General features: G+C 43.7%; 1 protein-coding gene across 1 annotated transcript in view; it reads right to left on the bottom strand.

The window, feature by feature from the left end:
- Window positions 1–22,220, bottom strand: part of ERLIN1 (ER lipid raft associated 1) — a 54,340-nt gene that overhangs the window by 22,626 nt on the left and 9,494 nt on the right. Inside the window, exons 2-3 of the mRNA XM_077454053.1 lie at window positions 8,665–8,778; window positions 1,035–1,116 (exon numbers count right to left, since the gene is read on the bottom strand). Of these exons, the coding sequence (XP_077310179.1) occupies window positions 1,035–1,116; window positions 8,665–8,777 (195 nt within the window). The 5' untranslated portion in view covers window position 8,778. The remainder of the gene's footprint in view (window positions 1–1,034; window positions 1,117–8,664; window positions 8,779–22,220) is intronic.

The raw sequence follows: 22,220 nt of genomic DNA, 5'->3' as shown, positions 1-22,220 counted from the left end.
AGACTTTTGGGACAACATTCTGTGGACCGATGAGACAAAAGTGGAACTCTTTGGAAGGTGTGTGTCCAAGTATATCTGGCGTAGAAGGAACACTGCATTTCATAAAAAGAACATTATACCAACAGTAAAATATGGTGGTGGTAGTGTGATGGTCTGGGGCTGTTTTGCTGCTTCAGGACCTGGAAGACTTGCCGTGATAAAAGGAACTATGAATTCTGCTGTCTACCAAGAGATCCTGAAGGAGAATGTCCGACCATCTGTTCGTGTACTCAAGCTGAAACGAACTTGGGTTCTGCAGCAGGACAATGATCCTAAACACACCAGCAAGTCCACCACCGAATGGCTGAAGAAAAACAAAATGAAGACTTTGGAGTGGCCTAGCCAAAGTCCTGACCTGAATCCTATTGAGATGTTGTGGTATGACCTTAAAAAGGCCGTTCATGCTCGAAAACCCTCTAATGTAACTGAATTAGGACAATTCTGCAAAGATGAGTGGTCCAAAATTCCTCCAGGACGCTGTAAAAGCCTCATTGCACGTTATCGCAAACGCTTGGTTGCAGTTGTTGCTGCTAAGGGTGGCCCAACCAGTTATTAGGTTTAGGGGGCAATCACTTTTTCACACAGGGCCATGATGGTTTGGATTTTTTATCACCTTTAATAATAAACACCTTCATTTACAAATTGCATTTTGTGTTTACTTGTGTTGTCCTTGACTATTGTTTAAATTGGTTTGATGTTCCGAAACACTTAAGTGTGACAAACATGCAAAGGAACAGGAAATGAGGAAGGGGGCAAACACTTTTTCACACCACTGTACATACACACACACATATATACATACACACACACATACATATACACACACATACACACACACACATATACACACACATACACATACATACATACATACATACATACACACACACACACACGTGTTTCACTTATATAGTCTATTTACACACATAATCCTATTAAAAAAAAAAATAATAATAATAAACGTTAAATGACATACAATTTGTAGTAGGATTTACCTGAACGGAACGAAAACTTGTGATGAAAGGGAACATTATATGAAATCCTGGTCCGCTAGGACTACTTAATAAAGCACCCCCTCTGGCAAAAAAAACAAAACAATATCATGTAAAGTACATTTATGTAATAAAGGAGATAGCACAGCCAAAACAAAAATCAGAGTAGTGGCAAACGTTAAACTGTAACTCCACCTTTGAGAAAAAAAAAATACAATCCCCTCAGGTAGACTGCGGGGATTTTAAAAATTATTGTTGAAGATTCCTACCTGCATCTGCTCTGAAGCAATAGCCGAGTTCTCTGAATGAATTTCAAATGGGAGTGACTTTTTCATTATTATTCAGCTGATGCGATTGAAAGTTGCGGTATCAGCATCTTTTTAGAAACGATTAACCTTCTGGGATTATTTCACCAAAAATTAAACTCTTTTCAGAGGATGCTTAAAATCTGACTTGTATCTTAGTGTAGACTTCTAGGAAAGTCAGTGAGCCGCTCACACAAAATAGGAAATGGCATTTCTGGGAAAGTTCACCAACTGTGCATAGAGCAACTCCAAATTGCCATATTTGCACTGAATTTTACAGAAAATGCCAGTGCTGCAGAATAAAAAGGAAAGGATGATTTGAATAACATTAAAATTACAATATGGCTTGTGTAGCAATTGTAGATGCTATATTTTTTAATTGCTATATTTTTTCCCCACAAAAGATGGAGTTACCCTTTAAGAATATGCAATGTATTGATGTGGAATCTGTAATATCTTGTTTGAAAAAAAAAAAAAAAATGACTGTAGGACAGTAAAATGAATTATGCTCCAATACAGTAGCAATATGTATGGCATGTATAGAGCCGTGGCCAAAAGTTTTGAGAATGACACAAACATAAGTTTTTATAAAGTCTATTAGATCTTATCAGATGTTACATCAAAGTATAATTACAAACATTTCATGTGTCAAAGGCTTTTATTGACAGTTGCATGAAGTTTATGCAAAGAGTCAATATGTGCAGTGTTAACCCTTCTTTTCCAAGGCCTCTTCAATTCGCCCTTGCATGCTGACAATCTACTTCTGGGCCATATACTGGATGATGGCAGCCCATTCTTGCATAATCAATGCTTGGCGTTGGTCAGAATTTGTGTTTTGTTTTGTTTACGCACCTCTTGATGATTGACCACAAGTTCTCAATGGGATTAAGGTCTGGGGAATTTCCTGGACATGGACCCAAAATGTAAAAAAGTTTTTGTCCTCCAATCACTTTGCCCTTATGGCAAGGTGCTCCATCATGCTGGAAAAGGCACTGTTTGTTACCAAACTGAAGCCTTCTTCACAAATGTAGTGAAAAATGTTGCTTATGGGATTAAGTTCATTTTCATGGCAAAAGAGGGACATGACAATTAATTGCAATTCATTTGATCGCTCTTCATAAAATTCTGGAGTATATGCAAATTGCCAACGTGAAAACTGAGGCAGCAGACTTGGTGAAGATTAATATTTGTGTCATTCGCAAAACTTTTGGCCATGGCTGTACATCTACCACAGAAAAACAATAATAGAAAGAAAACAAACAAACATTCTAGAGCAGCCTCTCTCAACCTTTCAGTCATGGCACCCTTTAAAATTATGAACAATCTCAAGGCACCCTCCAAAATTATGGACAGTCTTAGGGCACCCCCATTCTAAAATGTAAAAACTATTTTCATTGTTTTACATAATGCAGCAACATCAATAAAAGGAGGAACCCAACGTTAAAGGTTATTCTTCCAAAGCAAATACACTTTTGCAAAATGTTACCGACTAGTATTTCAAGGTTTCTCTTCTCCCTCAGTTTTTCTCCATCACTCAGCTAATAAGAAACCAAAGCTGATGTAGAGAGGCAATCGATATGCTCCTCATCAACTGCTGTAGTCATTGGCCATTAGGAGGTTGTAATGGTGTACAATGAAAACCTGTGGCTTTGTGTAAATAAAAAGGCAAGATTCATCCACCCACCCACCGTCTTGTTTACAATTTTTGGACCATTTTTAGGCATTTTGCCAAGGCACCCTTGAAGAAACCTCAATGCAGCCTGGTTGAAAAGGGCTGCCCTAGAGACATACTTAGAATAATTTCAAGAGTCTGGGAATCCCTAACAGCAATTTAAAGGAGGCGAGTGTGAGGAGGGACCCTGAGATTTGGTGGTCAGAGGGGGGAGAGCACCCGCCATTTGGTGGTCAGAGGGAAGAATGCCACTTTTACAGTGGTGATCAGAATGCCACCCTTACAGGTAGCCAAAAAGATCATTGGTGTCATGCTGCTGGCTTCAGTAAGTATTGTTTGCCTTGGAGGTATTCAGAAACCAATAAATAGGAGTTCAATTGGCCACAGCTCAAGGAACCTCTAGCTATCTCCCGATGAACCCTAGTTGAGAGGGGCTATTCTGGAGTATAATTAGCATTTTCTGACAAATTCCCACTGGTGGCCTTAAGGGCCAGTTCACACCATAGAAAACACAGTCCAGGTGTGTTCCAGATGCTTTTCTGCCTGCACATTTTTTGATGTGTTCCAGTGCATTTTTTATGCAGCCCATTGCATTTCCCCCCGCCCCCTTTTTCTAAACCTTAAGGGCCAGTTCACACCACATGCAGTCCAGTGCGTTTTTGTTCTGCATCACCAGTAACTCTGTTTCCAGTAGTCTTCCAGGGCAGCCCTTGAGAGATGGAGCTCTTCCTCAAAAACACAGGAAAAACACATTGCCATAATTTTTTTTTTTTTTTTTTTTTTTTTTTTAAAAGGCGGTCACTGGTCCGTCATCCAAAAGAACCGAAGACCGGAATCTGAAAGGCATAAAACACAATCCTACAAGGTTAGATGTTAGGGTGGGATTGTGCTCCCCTGGAAGGACTACTGGAAACAGAGTTACCGATAAGGACTAACTCTGCTTTTCCCCCCCAGCCGCCTTCCAGGTCAGCCCTTGAGAGGATAACCAAGGACTCACCAGATCAGGGTAGAACGGCTTGGAGAACTTTCCTACCAAAAGCCTGGTATCAGATCCAAGCTGTAATGCTGAACAAAGGTTGAGAATCTGGACCAAGTTGCTGCACTGCAAATTTGCTCTGGAGTGACTCCCTTCTTTGCCCAAGAGGCTGTTGAAGCCCTTGTTAAATGAGCCCTCAGATCTTTTGGCAGTGTTATCATCATAACTCCATAGCATTCCAGTATAGCTGCCTTGATCATCTGGCTAGCATATTCTTGGACGCTTGTTTACTTGTTTGCCACTGTACAGGACAAATAGAGGTTCTGATGTTCTGAACTCGTTGGGGACTTCCAGATACTGAAGGAGACATCTTCTAACATCTAGAAGGCTTAGTTCTTGCTCTTTGCTGTTGGTTGGTGAATTATAAAATGAAGGTAGTACTAGATCCTTTTGGTGTAAATCCCAGAATTTTCCTTCAATCATGAATCTTTAGGAAAGACTGACAGACAGAGCCTGGGATTTCCCCGAACCTATGTGTTTGTAGTAATAGCCACAAGGAAAATGGTTTCGAGTGTCAGCAGGCGTAAAGATGTTTCTTGTAGAGGCTCAAAAGGGATTTTTGATGATCCCCCCTCAGTACCACCGACAGATCCCATGTGGGACATTTTTTGTCTCTTTGGTGGTCTGTATTTTGCCAATGCTCTGCAAAAGCAAGAGACCAACAGGTCTTCTTGTAGTGTCCGTTCTAAATACACTGACAGCACTGTTATCTAGACCTTCAGCGTAGCCTAGCGATAGACCTTTATGAGCACCCTGCTGTAGGAACTCAAGAATAGTCGGTGTAACCACCTTTTGTCTGTTATTTTCAGCTCACCAGCTGTTAAACTTTCTCCAGGTCTTTCTGTAGATGGCCCTGGTGTTCGGCTTCCTAGCGCTCAGAAGAGTTGTCACTGATTTATCCGAGAGTCCTTTTGATCTCAAGATGTCTTCTTCAGTAACCAGGCCACGATTTTGAAGCTTTGTCTTAGGCTTGTTAGGGGTCCCAAGACATCAGGTTGACAGGATCAGGGTGTGATGACTCCTTGGCTGGTCTTGTAAGTGTTCTTTGGCTATTGGCATAAGCTCCCTCCAATTCGAAGATGCCTCTTCCGGGACCATCTCCCCTGAGCAGGTTGCCCTGCTAGGTGGGCTCTCCATCCCCAACTGCTTGCGTCTGATCAACTTCTGTGAGGTTGGAAAGACCATGCCAGACCCTGGTTTAAAATTTGTGTGGACCCTCTACCACCAGAGTGACCCCTTCACGGAGGTCAGAAGTAATAGCGTCCCATTCCAGATCTTGTTGATTTCTTAAGAGAAGGACTTGCAGGGGCCTTAGATGATATTTGGCCCATTGTACAGCTGGTATTGTTGAGGTCACAACCAGAACCGACATCAGCTCCCTGATGGATATCAGGAGGTTGTTCTGTACAGTCTCTTGACGAGGCTTTGGATCTTCTCCTAAGGTGGGAATGTCTTCTGCTCTATTGGACACAGGTTGGATTTTTCAATGTTTAAAATCCAGTCATAGTTGAGCTTCTGCAAAGGCCTTTTACAAGCTGTATTTCTGACAGTGCTGCAAATAGTAGGTCGTCTAGGTACGGTACTACAGTCATCTTCAACCTCAGAGGGACCAGGACTTCTGCTAGGACTCTGGTGAACATCCTTGGTGACAAGGATAGCCCGAAAGGAAGAGCCCTGCTCTGGAAATCGTATTTCTTTCCCTCTATCTCCACCGCCAACCTCAGGTATGTCTGGGATTCTTCTTGCATGGGAATGTGGAGATAGGCATCCCTGAGATCCATGGGCGCAATGAAAGTTCCCGGTTGAAGGATATTTTTGACTGAGAATATGGATTGCATGCGGAATCTTTTGTATTGTATCGCTTGGTTCAGAGGCTTTAGATTTAATATCAATCGAAACTTCCCAGAAGGTTTTTTAATCACAAATATGAGAGTAAAAGGACTTTCTGGTCTACTATCTCCCCAAGCAACAATCTGAGAGCCGCTGCTTTTTTGGGATCCTTGGGAAGTTTTGTTTAAAATCTCTCTGGGGGATGACAATTGAATTCTAGGGAGTAGCCCCTCGCAATGGTGTCTAGAATGAATGGAGTGTCGTCTTCTGCCATTGAGGCTGGAAGGTAGCCAGCCTTCCTCCTACTGGCAATCTGTCATTGTTTTGAGGCTTGATTAGAAGAGCCAAAGAGCCATTACTCTTTGGCTTCCCCTTGTGACCCCTCCAGTTTTTTGGGGTAGTCTCTTTTCTTCTTGTGGACGCCCTCTTACTCCACGAAAAAAACTTTTGTGGAGGTTTGCACTTTTTTATCGGGGAGGTTTTCTTCCTGTCCGCTGTTCTTTCTAGGGTTTCGTCCAAGCCTGTCCCGAACAAAGACTCCGGAGAATGGGAGGTTGCAGTCTCATTTTGGATGCAGGGTCCCGACCAGGTCTTTATCCAAATAGCCCATCTGACTGCCACGGCTAGGCCTCCAGCTCTTGCTGCCAAGTTTGACTGACTCAGCGGACGCATCTACTTTGTAGCCAACTGCTTTAGAGAGGATCGTAGGGTCTTTAAAAAAAATTTCCCTGGGCGTGCCATTTTCTATATGGTCTTGCAGTTGGGAGAGCCAAAATTCCAAGTTTTCTGCCACGCAAGTGGTGGCAAGTGCCAGCTTCAAGCTGGCGACACTTGTTTCCCAAGCTCTCTTTAGGATAATGTTGTCCCCCGCTTACCCATGCAATCTTTAAGATTCCCCATATCTTCAAAGGCCAATGAAGAGTTTTTGGAAACGTTGGATGGTGCCGCATCCCCCCCCCCCCCTTTCTCCTGTCCGCCTGCTCCAAATCTGAGCCGTCAGTGGCTATTGCGCCAACTGCGCTGCTACCTGCTCTTTCCCTCACAGTCACCAGCTGTTGGAGGTTTAACCTTTGCAATCATTTTTGAAGATCCTTAAAAAGGTAGTGGCCATATCCTTCCTCACGAATCCAACGTTTTTTGTGTAGACTGTTTAACCAGTCTGTCAATGCACATTTGGCATAGCGGCTCTGTGTATGCCAAGGGCATCTTGATAGGGGCCCATGGCTGTGAGAAAAACATATACTCAACCCTCAAAACTGTCTGCACACCCAGTGACACCTTACTAAGCCATGTAGTGCCGCAGCCCGCTAGAGACCACCACCATCTAGCTAGCTAGCTGTTCCCAAACTGGACAACAAAGGGTCACCTACTGGTGCCTACCAGTGTCCCTCTGGTGCCTGCATCCCTGGGAGACAGATCATCCTCCTGTTTCCTGGAACCTCCTACGGCGTCCATGCTGTCCGCTGCAGCCATGTCCACGATAATGGCATAAGCCGGCCTTTCAAGCTTCCCGCGCCTTTAAGGAGGGTGACCAGTTGCCCAGCGCACGCCAATGACATCACTCCATGTCTTCCAGGTCAAGCGGCCTCCAGCCACAGGTACACACACCATCCCCTTGGCGGCTTCAGCGCCTTTCTCCACCCCTGGGCTCAGAAGAAGCCAGAATCCGGGTCACCTCCTGCTTGCAGCCTAAAAAGGGTTGCCTGTGGCTGCACGTCCGACCTCCTCCACCAACCATACAGCAAGGGTGCACTCACCCCCGCAGCCCAGAAGCTCTCCCCCTGCTTGCCATGAGACGCACACATCCCAGCTCAGCCCTTGGGAGATGGAGCCTCCAGTGGTGCCTTCAGGCAACATGTCTCCTCCGGACAGAAATAACACCAAGGCTGACCAGGGACCTGAGGGACCGTCTTCTAAAGAAATGAATTGCAATGTGTTTCCAGCGTGTGAGTAGGAGCTCCATCTCTCAGGGGCTAACCTGGAAGACAACTGATGGAAAGTAGGTTATATTGTTTCCAATGGCACAGTTCACACAAATGCAGTCGGTTCCAGCGCTTTTCATTTACAGTAAAAAATAAAAAAAATAAAATAAAAAAATATAATGTGCTCTCATTTTTCCTGCACTGGAACGCAGTAAAAACGCACTGGAATGCATCAAAAATGCACTGGACCCTGGTATTGTGGAACAAAAAAACGATTAAAAAGAAAAAAGCACTTGGATGCATGCGGAAACGCATCAAACACACGCATCAAAAATGTGTTAACGCGCATGCAGAAACGCATCCGGAACGGATCTGGAGTGCGTTTTTGTGGTGTGAACTGGCTCTAAAAAAAAAAAAAAAAAAAAAAAAAAAGGGACAAGTGTTTTACAAAGTGTTTTTTGGTACGAGCTTGATGCGTTTTACAGTGTTCCAGTGCAGGAAAAATGCAGCGTGTTCTACTCTTTTCTGGAACGCACTGCATCTGCAAGCAGTGGTATGAACAATGCCATTGAAAAACAACCTACTTTCCATGCATTTTTTTTTGTGCATAAAAAAAAAAAAAAAAACCCCCACGCACTGGACTGCATATGGTGGGAACTGGCCCTGAAAGTTAACCCAGCAATAACAGCTTATTCCCTTATTACTGTACACACAGGATGGTTGCGTGGTGAGAATAAAAAAAATAAAATAAAACCAAACCAAACAACACACACACACCTTTCAATGGTTTGATCATTTTTTTAATAGAACCATTTTCTGCTATTTGTGTGCAAGATATCTGGTCTGCAAAATGCACTTTTGTAATTACCTGTAATACACAGCCAGGTGACCTTCTTCCACCTTATGAATAGATGAATGTAAAATCAAGGCAATTAGGACAGTCACCACTCCAACTACCACTCCCAGCTGTGCCATGGTCATTCTGGTGAGGAAACAAAAAATATTTTGTATCAAGAGTATTATAAAAAAGGGGGGGAAAACACTGCGCTATAGTTTGTGAAGAAATGGCCACAACAGCCACAACAGCAGCCAACACCAAAAACAAAGTTCAACAGGTAAAATAATAAAAACGGTGTAGCGCTTCAATAATAATAAATGTGTTAAACATAAATTATAAAGGTGATAATAAAAATCGCAAAGATATAAGTGCTTAGAAATAAAAGTCCAACATTAGGCGCTCATTCCACTATGTTGCTGGCATAGGAGTAACCAAACCGTCACAAGGGAGGAAAATGGTGCACTAGGCGAGATGTATCCATGTGGGTCTACTTGATTGAAAACATCAGAGAAAAGTAGATAAATACTTCTTACCGGAACAGTTGGACCCACACAGTCATATGACGGTTGGATCTAAAGGGCTTGAGGTCACAGTCTGGGACCAAGGAGTATGAGGAGAGAGGTCTGTTGAGCTGATAGAAGAGCTCCAGGCAGTTGAAGGCTCGATGTTGGATCCTTTCAGATGGAACGTCAAAGTAATCAAGCTCGAACGCAGCCCGTTATACCAATACTCCAACCTCCCCCGGATGGGGAGGGGGGTGTTGTGAAGTATTAAACCAAAAAAATGGAGAAAAAGAAAGAAAGGCTCCACATGGTGCGGGTCAAACGATATAAAAAATATTGGTTTATTGAAGTCAAAAGGTAATTAATGACTTGGTGATCACATAAAAAGCGAAATAAAGTTAAAAGCAATGTGGGGTGCCAACAGCTCGCCCGACGCGTTTCGACATAGGTGTCTTCAACTGGGGCAGTTGAAGACACCTATGTCGAAACGCGTCGGGCGAGCTGTTGGCACCCCACATTGCTTTTAACTTTATTTCGCTTTTTATGTGATCACCAAGTCATTAATTACCTTTTGACTTCAATAAACCAATATTTTTTATATCGTTTGACCCGCACCATGTGGAGCCTTTCTTTCTTTTTCTCCATTTTTTTGGTTTAATACTTCACAACACCCCCCTCCCCATCCGGGGGAGGTTGGAGTATTGGTATAACGGGCTGCGTTCGAGCTTGATTACTTTGACGTTCCATCTGAAAGGATCCAACATCGAGCCTTCAACTGCCTGGAGCTCTTCTATCAGCTCAACAGACCTCTCTCCTCATACTCCTTGGTCCCAGACTGTGACCTCAAGCCCTTTAGATCCAACCGTCATATGACTGTGTGGGTCCAACTGTTCCGGTAAGAAGTATTTATCTACTTTTCTCTGATGTTTTCAATCAAGTAGACCCACATGGATACATCTCGCCTAGTGCACCATTTTCCTCCCTTGTGACGGTTTGGTTACTCCTATGCCAGCAACATAGTGGAATGAGCGCCTAATGTTGGACTTTTATTTCTAAGCACTTATATCTTTGCGATTTTTATTATCACCTTTATAATTTATGTTTAACACATTTATTATTATTGAAGCGCTACACCGTTTTTATTATTTTTCAAGAGTATTATAGTTTTATAATTTTCTTGTTCAATATTCATGATGAGAAAGTAAAACATGATGCAGCTCCACCTCCAAAACCCCCTCATCACACCAGAGAATGTTGTGCAGTTCCAGCAGCAGTAAGGCCTCATGCACACGAGACGCAGTTAAACGCGTGTTCAGAGGCAGTTGGACACTTTTTTCAACTGCTCCTGAACTTATTCAATGTTATCCTATGTGTCCATGCACACAGTCTCGTTTTTTGCCGTTCTTATGCAGTTGCGTTTAACCTCGTTTTTCCAGAAGCAAAAAAATGGGTTCAGACGCAAAAAAGTTTCCACGTTTCAGACGCAAAACGGCGCTACCGCGTTTTGCCGCGTTTTCGTTTATAAGCGTTTTTAAAGGTGACCTTTTTTTTTACATTAAAAATCTCAAAAATTATTGCAAATGATGAAAAACCATTAGAAAAATATTTTAAACAATTGCAATTGCAAGTGGACAATCCACAACTTGTGGCAAGTGACATGGCAGGTGGCAAGTGACGTGGCAAGTGGACAATCCACAACTTGTGGCAAGTGACATGGCAGGTGGCAAGTGATGTGGCAAGTGGACAATCCACAACTTGTGGCAAGTGACGCGGCAGGTGAAGTGGCAAGTGACGTGGAAAGTGGACAATCCACAACTTGTGGCAGGTGACGTGGCAAGTGACCTGGCAAGTGACCTGGCAGGTGACGTGGCAAGTGGAAAATCCACAACTTGTGGCAGGTGACGTGGCAAGTGACGTGGCAAGTGGACAATCCATAACTTGTGGCAGGTGACGTGGCAAGTGACGTGGCAAGTGGACAATCCATAACTTGTGGCAGGTGACGTGGCAAGTGACGTGGCAAGTGGACAATCCACTTGTGGCAGGAGACGTGGCAAGTAGACAATCCACTTGTGGCAGGGGACGTGGCAAGTGACGTGGCAAGTGGACAATCCACAACTTGTGGCAGGGGACGTGGCAGGTGACGTGGAAAGTGATGTGGCAAGTGGACAATCCACAACTTGTGGCAGGTGATGTGGCTGGTGATGTGGCAAGTGGACAATCCACATCTTGTGGCAAGTGATGTGGCAAGTGATGTGGCAAGTGGACAATCCACAACTTGTGGCAGGTGACGTGGCAGGTGATATGGCAAGTGGACAATACCCCAACTTGTGGCAAGTGACATGGCAAGTGACGTGGCAAGTGGACAATCCAAAGCTTGTGGCAGGTGACGTGGCAAGTAACGTGGCAGGTGATGTGGCAAGTGGACAATCCACAACTTGTGGCAGGTGACGTGGCAGTTGGACAGTCCACAACTTGTGGCAGATGACGTGGCAAGTGATGTGGCAGGTGATGTGGCAAGTTACGTGGCAAGTGGACAATCCACAACTTGTGGCAGGTGCCGTGGCAAGTGACACGCTAAATACAAGTACACTGCAGCTCTCACAGCTGCTGCTACTCACTCTGGTCTCACAAAATTGCTGAAATAGTTAATAATACTGTTTTTTGAGCTGGGGAGGGTCTATGATGTTAGCTTAACTAAACGCTTCTAGACGCAAACGCGGTAAAACGCCGCTAAATCGCGGTAAAAATCGCGGCAAAACGCGCGTTTCTAAAAGCCGGTTTCAGCTTTTAAAAACATGTGTCCAGCAGAGTTTGCATCTGCGTCTCGTGTGCATGAAGCCTAAGGCTGGTCATATAGTATACTATATTCTTATACAACTTTCCTTCAGATCTACCAAAACCATACATGAGGTCAAACTCACAAACTAAACAAAAGAAGACATTATATGATCAGCTTAAAAATGGATTTACCCAGTCTATCAATGCAGGAGTTTTTAATATAACAGCCTTTACAATTGGCCTATAAAAAAATAAAAAATAAAAATAAAAAAAGGCCAAACACATAGACTATTGTCTTTTGCAATGAACTGGTTAGAAAGCACAAGGCATGAGTCTTATGAATAAAATGATGGCCAGTTCCAGAAAAACTGGTTAATAACTAACTTGGCAAGTATGGACGTTTATCACGGGTCTCATGCACAGGGTGATGCAACCTTAACTGCAGGAAACAACTTGGGGCATTTCTAGCAAGCAACACAAATAAAAACCTACAGTGCCTTGAAAAAGTATTGATAACAGGGATCGACCGATTATTGGTGCGGCTGATATCCACTTTTAGGCTGGGTTCACACTGCTGCGGGGGGAGATCCGGATGTGATTCGCACCGCAAATCAAATCCGATCTCCGTAGCGATGCGAGTTCAGCCATACAGATAGTATGGCTGAATTCGCATCGCTCCCGCAGCAAACTCGCACGGGACCCTTTTTTTGGTCCGCAACAGAATCGGATCGCATGGGGGGTTCACACCATGCGATCCGATTCCTGTGCGAGTCGGCAGATCGCACTGCGATATGCGGACGGATCTGGGGGGTGTCATTAACATATCATTGACACTCCCAGCCGTCCGCATAGGGCAGTGTGAACTGCCGGCAGGAGTAATGCGATGTGGGAAAACGCCGCGGATTCGCGGCGTTCCCGCATCGCAGCGGTGTGAACCCGGCCTTATAAGTATTGGTATCAGTCAAAAAAATTTTACACAAATATCTGAAAAGTGTGGCGTGCATTTCTATTCAGGACCCTTTACTCTGATACCCCTAACTAACATCTGGTGGAACCAATTGCCTTCAGTAGTCATCTAATTAGTAAATATAGTCCATCTGTGTGTAATTTAATCTCAGTATAAACACAGCTGTTCTATGAAGCCATATGGGGTTTGTTAGAGAACCTTACTGAACAAACAGCATCATGAAGGACAGGGAACACATCAGAAAAGGTCAGGGATAAAGTTGTGTAGAAGTTTAAAGCAGGACAACTGCAAACCTACCAAGACATGGCCGTCCACCTAAACTGACAGGCCAGGTAAGGAGAGCATTTATCAGAGAAGCAGCTAAGAGGCCCATGGACACACTGGAGGAGCTGCAGAGATCCACAGCTCAGCTGGGAGAATCTGTCCACAGGACAACTATTAGTCATGCACTCCACAAATCTGGCATTTTCGGAAGAGCCACCATTGTTGAAAGAAAGCCATAAGTCGTCCAGTTCATGAGAAGCCATGGGAGGGACACAGCAAACATGTAGATGTTCTGGTCAGATGAAAACAAAAAATTGAACTTTTTGGCCTAAAAGCAAAATGCTGTGTGGCGGAAAACTAACACCGCACATCACCCTAAACATACATGCTTTTCTTCAGCAGGGACAGGGAAGCTGGTCAGAGTTGATGGGAAGATGGATGGAGCCAAATACAGGGAAATCTTAGATGAAAACCTGTTGAGTCAGCAAAAGACTTGAGACTGGGGTGGAGGTTCACCTTCCAGCAGGACAACGACCCTAAATATACAGCCAAAGCTACAATGGAATGGTTTAGATCAGGGATATGCAATTAGAGGACCTCCAGCTGTTGCAGAACTACAAGTCCCATGAGGCATAGCAAGACTGACAGCCACAAGCATGACACCCAGAAGCAGAGGCATGATGGGACTTGTAGTTTTGCAACAGCTGGAGGTCCGCTAATTGCATATCCCTGGTTTAGATCAAAGCATATTAATGTGTTAGAATGGCCCAGCCAAAGTCCAGACCTAAAACCAATTGAGAATCTGTGGCAAGATTTGAAAATTGTTGTTCACAGACGCTCTCCATCCAATCTGACAGAGCTTGAGCTATTTTGCAGAGAAGAATGGGCCAAAATTTCACTCTGGATTTGCAAAGCTGGTAGAGACATCACCAAAAAGACTTGCAGCTGTAATTGCAGTGAAAGGGGGTTCTACAAAGAATTGACTCTGAGGGGGCTGAATACAAATGCACACCACACTTTTCACATATTTATTTGCAAAACATTTTTAAAACCATTTATTATTTTCCCTATACTTCACAATTATGTGCCACTTTTTGTTGGTCTTTCACATAAAATCCAAAGACAAAACATTTAAGTTTTTGGGTGTAACATGACAATGTGGAAAATTTCAGGGCACTGTATTTTCTATTGAAGCACATTCATAGTTTTGCTTAATAAATCTTTAATCAACAGATGTGTTTTTTTTACAGATAAGGAGTTAAAGTGGTTGTAAACCCTTACAGACCACTTTGACCTACAGGTAAGCCTAGATTAAGGCTTACTTGTAGAAATATCTTCTAAACCTACACGGTTAAGGAGATATTTTCCAAAAACCGGGTAGTGATGTCTACGGCGCATGCATGCCGTAGACAACGGCACAGGCGCACTGAGAGCGCCGCAAGTGAAGCCGAAGATGCCGTCAATGACTGCTCCCGCCCAGGAGTGACGTCAGCGAAGTCATTCCGGGTATCATGGCGGCGATGGAGGAGGTGGCCGAGGACTGCTGCGGGGGCTTCAATCTTAGGTAAGTAATTCATACTTAAAGAGGAAGTAAACTCTCCCACTCTGATGCTTTTTTTCATTTAGTCCATTATAATAAGTCATTATCAGACTATAGCCACTGTAATCCAGCCCAAATCGCATATTACTTACTGTTTAAAGAAACTTTAAAAAAACCTTGTTTCCAGGGGGTTAGGCAGCACCATCTTAAAGTGAGCGCGGCATTTCCAACAACGGAGCTGCCGCGCGTGTCAGCTCCCGTGCGCATGCGTGGGAGTGACGTCATTGCAGCTCCGGGGATGACAGCGGCGGAGCTGCGAGACCCCACCGAAAAGATGGATGCGCCGGACTACAGGGGACAGCGGTGACATCTCTGGCTCCTGTGTCAGGTAAGTGACACATAATGGACTACTATGCGATGCATAGTAGTCCATTATGCTTTGCCTTTGCAGGGAATGAAAGAGGAAGTAAACCCATCAGGGTTTACTTCCTCTTTAAGTATTGTTTTCTGCGTCCACAGTGGAGTGTATTTCCCGCCCTTACATTGAGCACTTCCTGAACTGTTAACCAAGCCTCCTTCTCAATCCAACTTTCTATGGCAACCCTGCTTCCCTGTTCATAGCGGACTTGTTTTATTTCATAGTATTTACTTGTGCCAATGTCTAATGTTTCTCTTTGTTAGCCCTATCAGCTTCAGCTGATAAGACTGCAGTAATAGCCAAGTTTAGACTGTATGTCATGTCACATGGTCACATGGTGTGTAGGAGGAAGCTCTGAGTGATTAGCAGAGTTCAGTGTTGTGCCGTAGGAAGTCCTGATAACAGATAGATAAGCACATAGAGAGTGTGCCTTAAATCAGGGGAGATCTGGGCATGCTCAGTGACTTCATTCTACAGACCAACAAGGATTACAACAATACTAAGCAAGGAGATATCTACAAGCAGTGTTCATTAGGGTTTTTTATGCTGATTTACATGGGACAAAGTGTGGGGGAGGGTTTACAACCACTTTAAGTATGCATACTAGCTCATTATGCCTTTGCCTTGCAGGGTGTCTTCTCCCCCCCCGACTTTACTTCTCTATTTAAGCATAACCTTCTGCTGTAAATGCTTCTAAACATCACTTCCTGTTCTGCGCAAATCAAATTGACTTGACGTTTATTTTACCAGAAGATAAGTTTAGAATAACAAGATTTGCAGAGAAAATAAAACCCACATAGTAGCTTCATCAGCCCAAAACAGAAAATAGCACACATTTTTAGGTTTCAAATTACATACATTCAAGAATTTGTTGGCAAGTAGTAGCTCAAGGCTGGGTTCACTTTATTGCAAATTGGATGTGGGTTTCTCCACATCCAATTAGCATGTCAGGAGCCTGCGGCCATCTCTCAATGGGGCCGATTCACACAGCTCGGATGGCGAAATCAGACCTGAAACGGTGAACAGGGACTCAGGCACCTGCTGTGAGCCACTCCGCATGGAGGTGTGAACCCAGCCTAAAGCAGAAAATAAGAAATAAAAAAATAATAATTTTATCAACACGTATATGGTCAAAAAGTAAAATCTTTATAATCTAGAAGATTGTAAACTTACTTCGTAAGGAACTCTGCACATTTTCTTCCCTAAATTCTGCAGTACATATTCACTATGCCCTAAAAATGAACTGTGTCACAAAATTACAGAGCCTGGTGTCTGAACTGTAGAGGTGCAAAAGGGAGATTCAGGAGGCAGTCTCAGTACAGGAATAGCTTGCAGTCAGCAAGACATCATTGGATATGTTCACACTGATGCAGTGCGATTTGAATGAGCATTCAAGTGCAATTTTAAGGATCACTTGCAGTGCAATGTGATGCAGGTTCAGTAATGTTTACAATGCATTTTGCATATTCTCTCTCCCCCCAAAACTGGAAAGCAGGTCAGAAACAGCACTGACTTCTACAAATAGCAATGGAATCGCATTGTTTGAACAGCTCAAAATCACACCACAACAAAGACACCAGGGTGGATTAAAAAATAAATAAAACAGATTTTTGGGGATTTAAATTGGATTTTTTATTTTTTCATCAAATGTATTTTATTAAAATGCTTTTGGAGTAAAAATCTATCTAAAGATAGTTTTCTATTTAGAATACAATAATAATTTAGTTTATTCAGCATGAAATGGAGCTTAGTTATGTAGCATGAGGTTGTATATTCTGCAATATTTACATTTTTATTAAACTCATTCAATGAATCCAAGCTTGGCAAGCTGAGAAAAAAAATTCACTGCATTGATGCATTCACACAATTACACAGTAACCATGAGATAAAACAAAGTTCAGGAATATTCCTTTATCCCATTATTTTGCAAATCTATGTACACTACAAACTGTATGATTGAATCAGTTCGGATATAGCAGTTTTCCTAACTTGACAGCTTATTATTTTAAATAGGAAACCTTACATTTTAAGAGCACCTATCATTTCAGATCCATCATTTCAGTGCCAGTTAGCGGGCATCCACTCACCTGCTGCCGCATCACCAGCCATCCCATTAAAGTGAATGGGACTGTCGTCAAGTCAACAGCGGATCAGAGGAGGAGATGCTGCTAGACAGATGACAGTTGCTCTTTAAAAATTATGATTTCAATCAAATTGAGAGAATCCAAGATGTTGAAAGATGCCAGCAGAAGGGCAGCAATCACAAAATGAAATGGAAAACACAAAACAAAAAAAACAAAAAAAAAAAAAAAAACACATTCAATGATAACTGCAGAGTATTGGCAGAATATGGAGGGATGGCTCTGACTGCAATTGTCACAGAGCAGTGCTGTGGGCACTACAGATGCAGCCCACACCGCTGCTGCCATCCGATTTCTCCCCTCCCAGATCTGTACAGAGAGGGGAGAGCGGAACCGGCATCATAAAAAAAAAAAAAAAAAAAAAAAAAAAACACATTCAATGAATTATTAAAACTGAACTTCAAGAAAACTCCTCTAATGCCGCATACACACGACCGGACTTTCTGTCAGAATGAACTCTGACGGAGTTCCACTGAAACGGACTTGCCTACACGCGATCACAACAAAGTCCAATCGTTTAACGTGATGACGTACGACAGGACTAGAAAAAGAAAGTTCAATAGCCAGTAGCTGCCCTTGCGTCGTCGTTGGTCCGTCGGACCTGCATACAGACAAGCGGTTTTCTCAATAGGAACTGGTTCCGGCGGAAAGATTTGCAATGTTCTATTTCTAAAGTCCATCAGATTTTGACAGAAAAGGTCCAACGAAGCCCACACACGATCAAAATTGTCCGACTGATTCGTTCCGTTGGAACTTTGCTGCCGAAAAGTCCGGTCATGTGTACACGGCATTACAGTTGGGCTCCCTCCACACTGCAAAGGTTAAACGCCTTGGGTAACAATAAAGAGCAGTTTTACCAAACTCATCCTTAGCTTGCTTGCTTGCTTGGTAGTTGGTGCTCTGCCCTAGAGGGTATTTGGGCAGATCCCGACATTATTGGAAGGATCCCTGCAGAGCCTGGACTGGCTGTGTGATGTCAGGTTTAGCCCGCCTTCGACTGCATCTGGGTCACAAAAATGCAGAACAAAGTACACTCCTGTGACCCACAGGAGAAGTATGGTCAAAAGAGCTTTGCTCTGCCTGGAATTCTGCTTTAAACGCTTGCCGACCAGCCCCAACCTGCAGCAGGTTGGCTCAGCTGCGCCAATTGTAGGTGTACGCCGGGCTCATACATGGTGATCTGTGGGAGCATGCAAGCCAATTGGCCAGAAGTGGAACCCAGCAGTGTGTCCGGCAGACTCGCCATCTGCCAGCTGCCCCACAGAGACAGAACGGTGAACTGCCAAAGTACACAAGGCAGATCTCTGTTCTGACAGGGATCACACAGAGATCCTTTCTTTCTGCTATGCAGGAAGATGAATCTGATGAATTTGTGGGTTGTCCCAGGCAGTCCATCGCCCCCCGACACACTTATTCCCTGGATCAAAAATGTCAGGTGACCAATCTGTCCGCCGCAATATCGCAGTCAAGCCCAAAAAAAAAAAAAAAAAAAAAAAAAAAAAAAAAGGAAGAGGAAGCCCTGATCATCGTTATTACTAGTAAAAAATAAAATAAAATAATCTATCCCCCCCATAGATGCTATAACGTTTGCACAAACCAATCAGTATGCGCTTTTTTTTAACCAAAAATATGTAGCAGACTATAAATTGGCCTAAATTGATGAAGAAATTAGATTGAAATGTTTTTATTGGGTGTGTTTTATAGCAGAAAATAAAAAATGTAAATCTCAGGCTCTACTGAAACTGCTTAGTTTGGACACAGCCTTTTACTTTAAGACACTAAACATAGTTGGCAAGTCTAACACGGCTCTAAATAAGAAGCGTGATTCACTATGTGAAAGGCTATCTTTGCCTGCACAGGTCAGTCCTATTCATGTCTATTGCAGCAGCTCCACAGTCGCTGAAACCAATTTGACATCTGTGTGAGTGAATGTCCCCAAACACACATTGTCTGGGTTCTGGAACACTCACCTGTACATTTGTTAAAAGTAGGACCAGTGGCTGTGTCCCAAGGTTGCAGGTTGAGCCACTGAACCTGCCAAGTAAAAAATATATTTTCAACAGGAATTCCAATCTCTTATCAGTTGGATCCATAAGCATTTGTACATTGTAAACAAGACAAGTCAAACTTTTATTCACAGAGGATATAGCAGCATCAATTGCTGGTATACTCTACATCTTAGTGAATTTTTCCTCCATAGAATAAAAAAAGTGTTGAAAACTTTTGAGGAGGGTAAAAATGATTATCTGGGTGATCCCACTCAGAATACATAAGCTTTTCCAGCAATGAATGAACAGGAAAGGCAAGCAAGGCTTGAGGAGGCTTTAGTGAACCCAAATAAGAAGTGGGCTCTTCAACCGACTCAGTTAAAGTGGCTGAAAACCCTTACAAACCACTTTGACCTACAGGTAAGCCTAGATTAAGGCTTACCTGTAGGTCCAAGAAATAGCTCCTAAACCTACACGGTTTAGGAGATATTTACCCAAAGACAGCCACCGCTGTCTACGGCGCATGCCGTCGCTGGATAGCAAGAGTGGATTACCACCGCTGGAATATTTATTTTTTATTTTTAATAAAGAAATTTTTCAAAAGTGTGTTTGTCTTATTTAACCATTTTTACACTTTCTTTGTGAAATGGTAGGGGTACTCTTGTACACCCTTACCATTTCAAAACGAGGGGGGGGAGGGATCTGGGGGTCCCCCTGTTAAAGGGGGCTTCCAGATTCTGATAAGCCCCCCGCCTGCAGACCCGCCACAACCACCGGTCAGGGTTGTGGGGATGAGGCCCTTGTCCACATCAACATGGGGACATGGTGCTTTGAGGGGGTCACAGACCCCCAAAGCATCCTCCCAATGTTGAGGGCATGTGGCCTGGTACGGTTCAGGAGGGGGGGCGCTCTCTCGTACCCCCCCTCTTTTCCTGCGGCCTGCCAGGTTGCGTGCTCGGATAAAGGGTCTGGTATGGATTTTTAGGGGGACCCCCACGTCAATTTTTTTTTTTTTTTTTATTTGACGCGGGTTTCCCCTTAATATCCATACCAGACCTGAAAGGGCCTGGTAATTGAATTTAGGGGAGCCCCAACGATTTTTTTTTTTTTTAAATCAATCAATGAATGAATTGTCGGCTAATACAGAGAACACTCATTGAGTGTTCTCTGTATTACAGGAGCCAACAATGGAAAGTGATTTTAAAAGACTTTTTTTTCCTTGTGAAATGACACTTTGTGCAGGGACAGTTCTAAGCAAGGGAAACATGCGCCCCTTCACAGGCATACCATAGACACCCCCCAGGTACGAAATTTAAAGGAATATTACACTTTTATTGTTTCACTTTAATCATTATTAAAATCACTGCTCCTGAAAAAACTGCAGTTTTTAAAACTTTTTTTTTGCATTGATCCATGTCCCCTGGGGCAGGACCCAGGTCCCCAAACACTTTTTTGGACAGTAACTTGCATATTAACCTTTAAAATTAGCACTTTAGATTGTGAACGTTCGAGTCCCATACACTTTAATAGGGTTCTAAAGTTCACACGAAGTTTAGGTCTGTTCGCAGGTTCTGGTGCGAACCGAACAGGGGGGTGTTCGGCTCATCCTTACTCGTGACCAACACCCAAGACACTGGTGAAAAAAATTGAGGTAATCCCTGGAAGGGGAGGGGTTATATTAGGGAATTGAACTTCCTGTTTAGGGTGTGCCAGTGTCCATCACCTGAAGGTGCCATATAACCCATACAGTTATCACTGTGGTGCTGTGTCCCATGATGTACGATAAAGAAAGACCAAGTTAGACTTACCGGTAACTCGTTTTCCAGAAGTCTTTCAGGACAGCACCTGAGAGATAGTGACTCCTCCCTCCTCGTTAGGAAACACCTTCTTCCTCCAAACTTTAAAGGGAGGCACCTCCCTACCACACCTCAGTTGTAGAAGAGAACCTCCAGCCCCGGCTGGAACAAACATATACGTTAGTCACAGCATAGCATAATACGATACAATAGGGCAGGATGTTGCTGTCCTGAAAGACTTCTGGAAAACAAGTTACCGGTAAGTCTAACTTGGTCTTTCCCAAGGCGTCTTTCAGGACAGCACCTGAGAGGATAACAGAGACTTACCCCTTAGGGCGGGACAACAGCTTGCAGGACCTTTCTGCCAAACGCTTGATCACTGGCAGATGTGAGATCCAGCCTATAATGTTTCACAAATGTATGAAAACTCGACCATGTCGCCGCCTTGCAGATCTGTTCAGGGGTGGCACCAGCTCTCTCTGCCCATGTAGACGCCAGGGCCCTGGTTGAGTGTGCACAAATTCCTGCCGGAGGAGATAACCCTGCTTGGGAATATGCCTGAGATAGATAAATTCAGCCCTCTAGCTAAAGAAATTTTAGAAGCCTGGAAACCCTTTTTATTTCCTGAAAAAAGTACCTGAACCTGAACATGCTGGGACTGAAGATCCTGAACAAACGACTCCAGAGCTAAAGCAATCGCCTTCAGCTCCCTCCAGTTTGAGGACCTTACTGCCTCCTCTTTGGCCCAGGTTCCCTGAGTGAAAAACGTTCCTACCGTAGGTGGGCTCCCCGCCCCCAGGAACTGGCGTCGGTTGTTAGTCTTTTCTCGACTGGAAAAGCCCAGACTAACCCCTCTGATAGGACATCCTGTCTCTTCCACCACCATAGAGACCTTTTCACCTGGGTTGGCATTCTTACCTCTAAGGAGGCCACTGTGTGATCCCAAGATTTAAAGGAGAAAAGCCTGCAGACACCTGAAATGCAGCCTTGCCCACTGGACTGCCAGCATTGTTGAGGTTAGAATCCCCCAAAGCTGACATAACCTGTCTTACCATCAGACATTGACTGGTCTGCAGCAAAGACACTGCACCGTAAATCCTGTCCTTTTTGTCTAAGGGAAGGAAGATCTTTTGATCCACCAAATTGATTAGGTACCCTAAAAACCGAATCTCCTGGGATGGGTTTAGGGAA

This window comes from Lithobates pipiens, unplaced genomic scaffold (assembly GCF_037356315.1).
Source record: "Lithobates pipiens isolate NorthernLeopardFrog02 unplaced genomic scaffold, aLitPip1_a1.2 Scaffold_25, whole genome shotgun sequence".
Lineage (NCBI taxonomy): Eukaryota > Metazoa > Chordata > Amphibia > Anura > Ranidae > Lithobates > Lithobates pipiens.
Note: the sequence above shows the minus strand (reverse complement) of the source record. Positions and strands in the feature narration are given on the sequence as shown.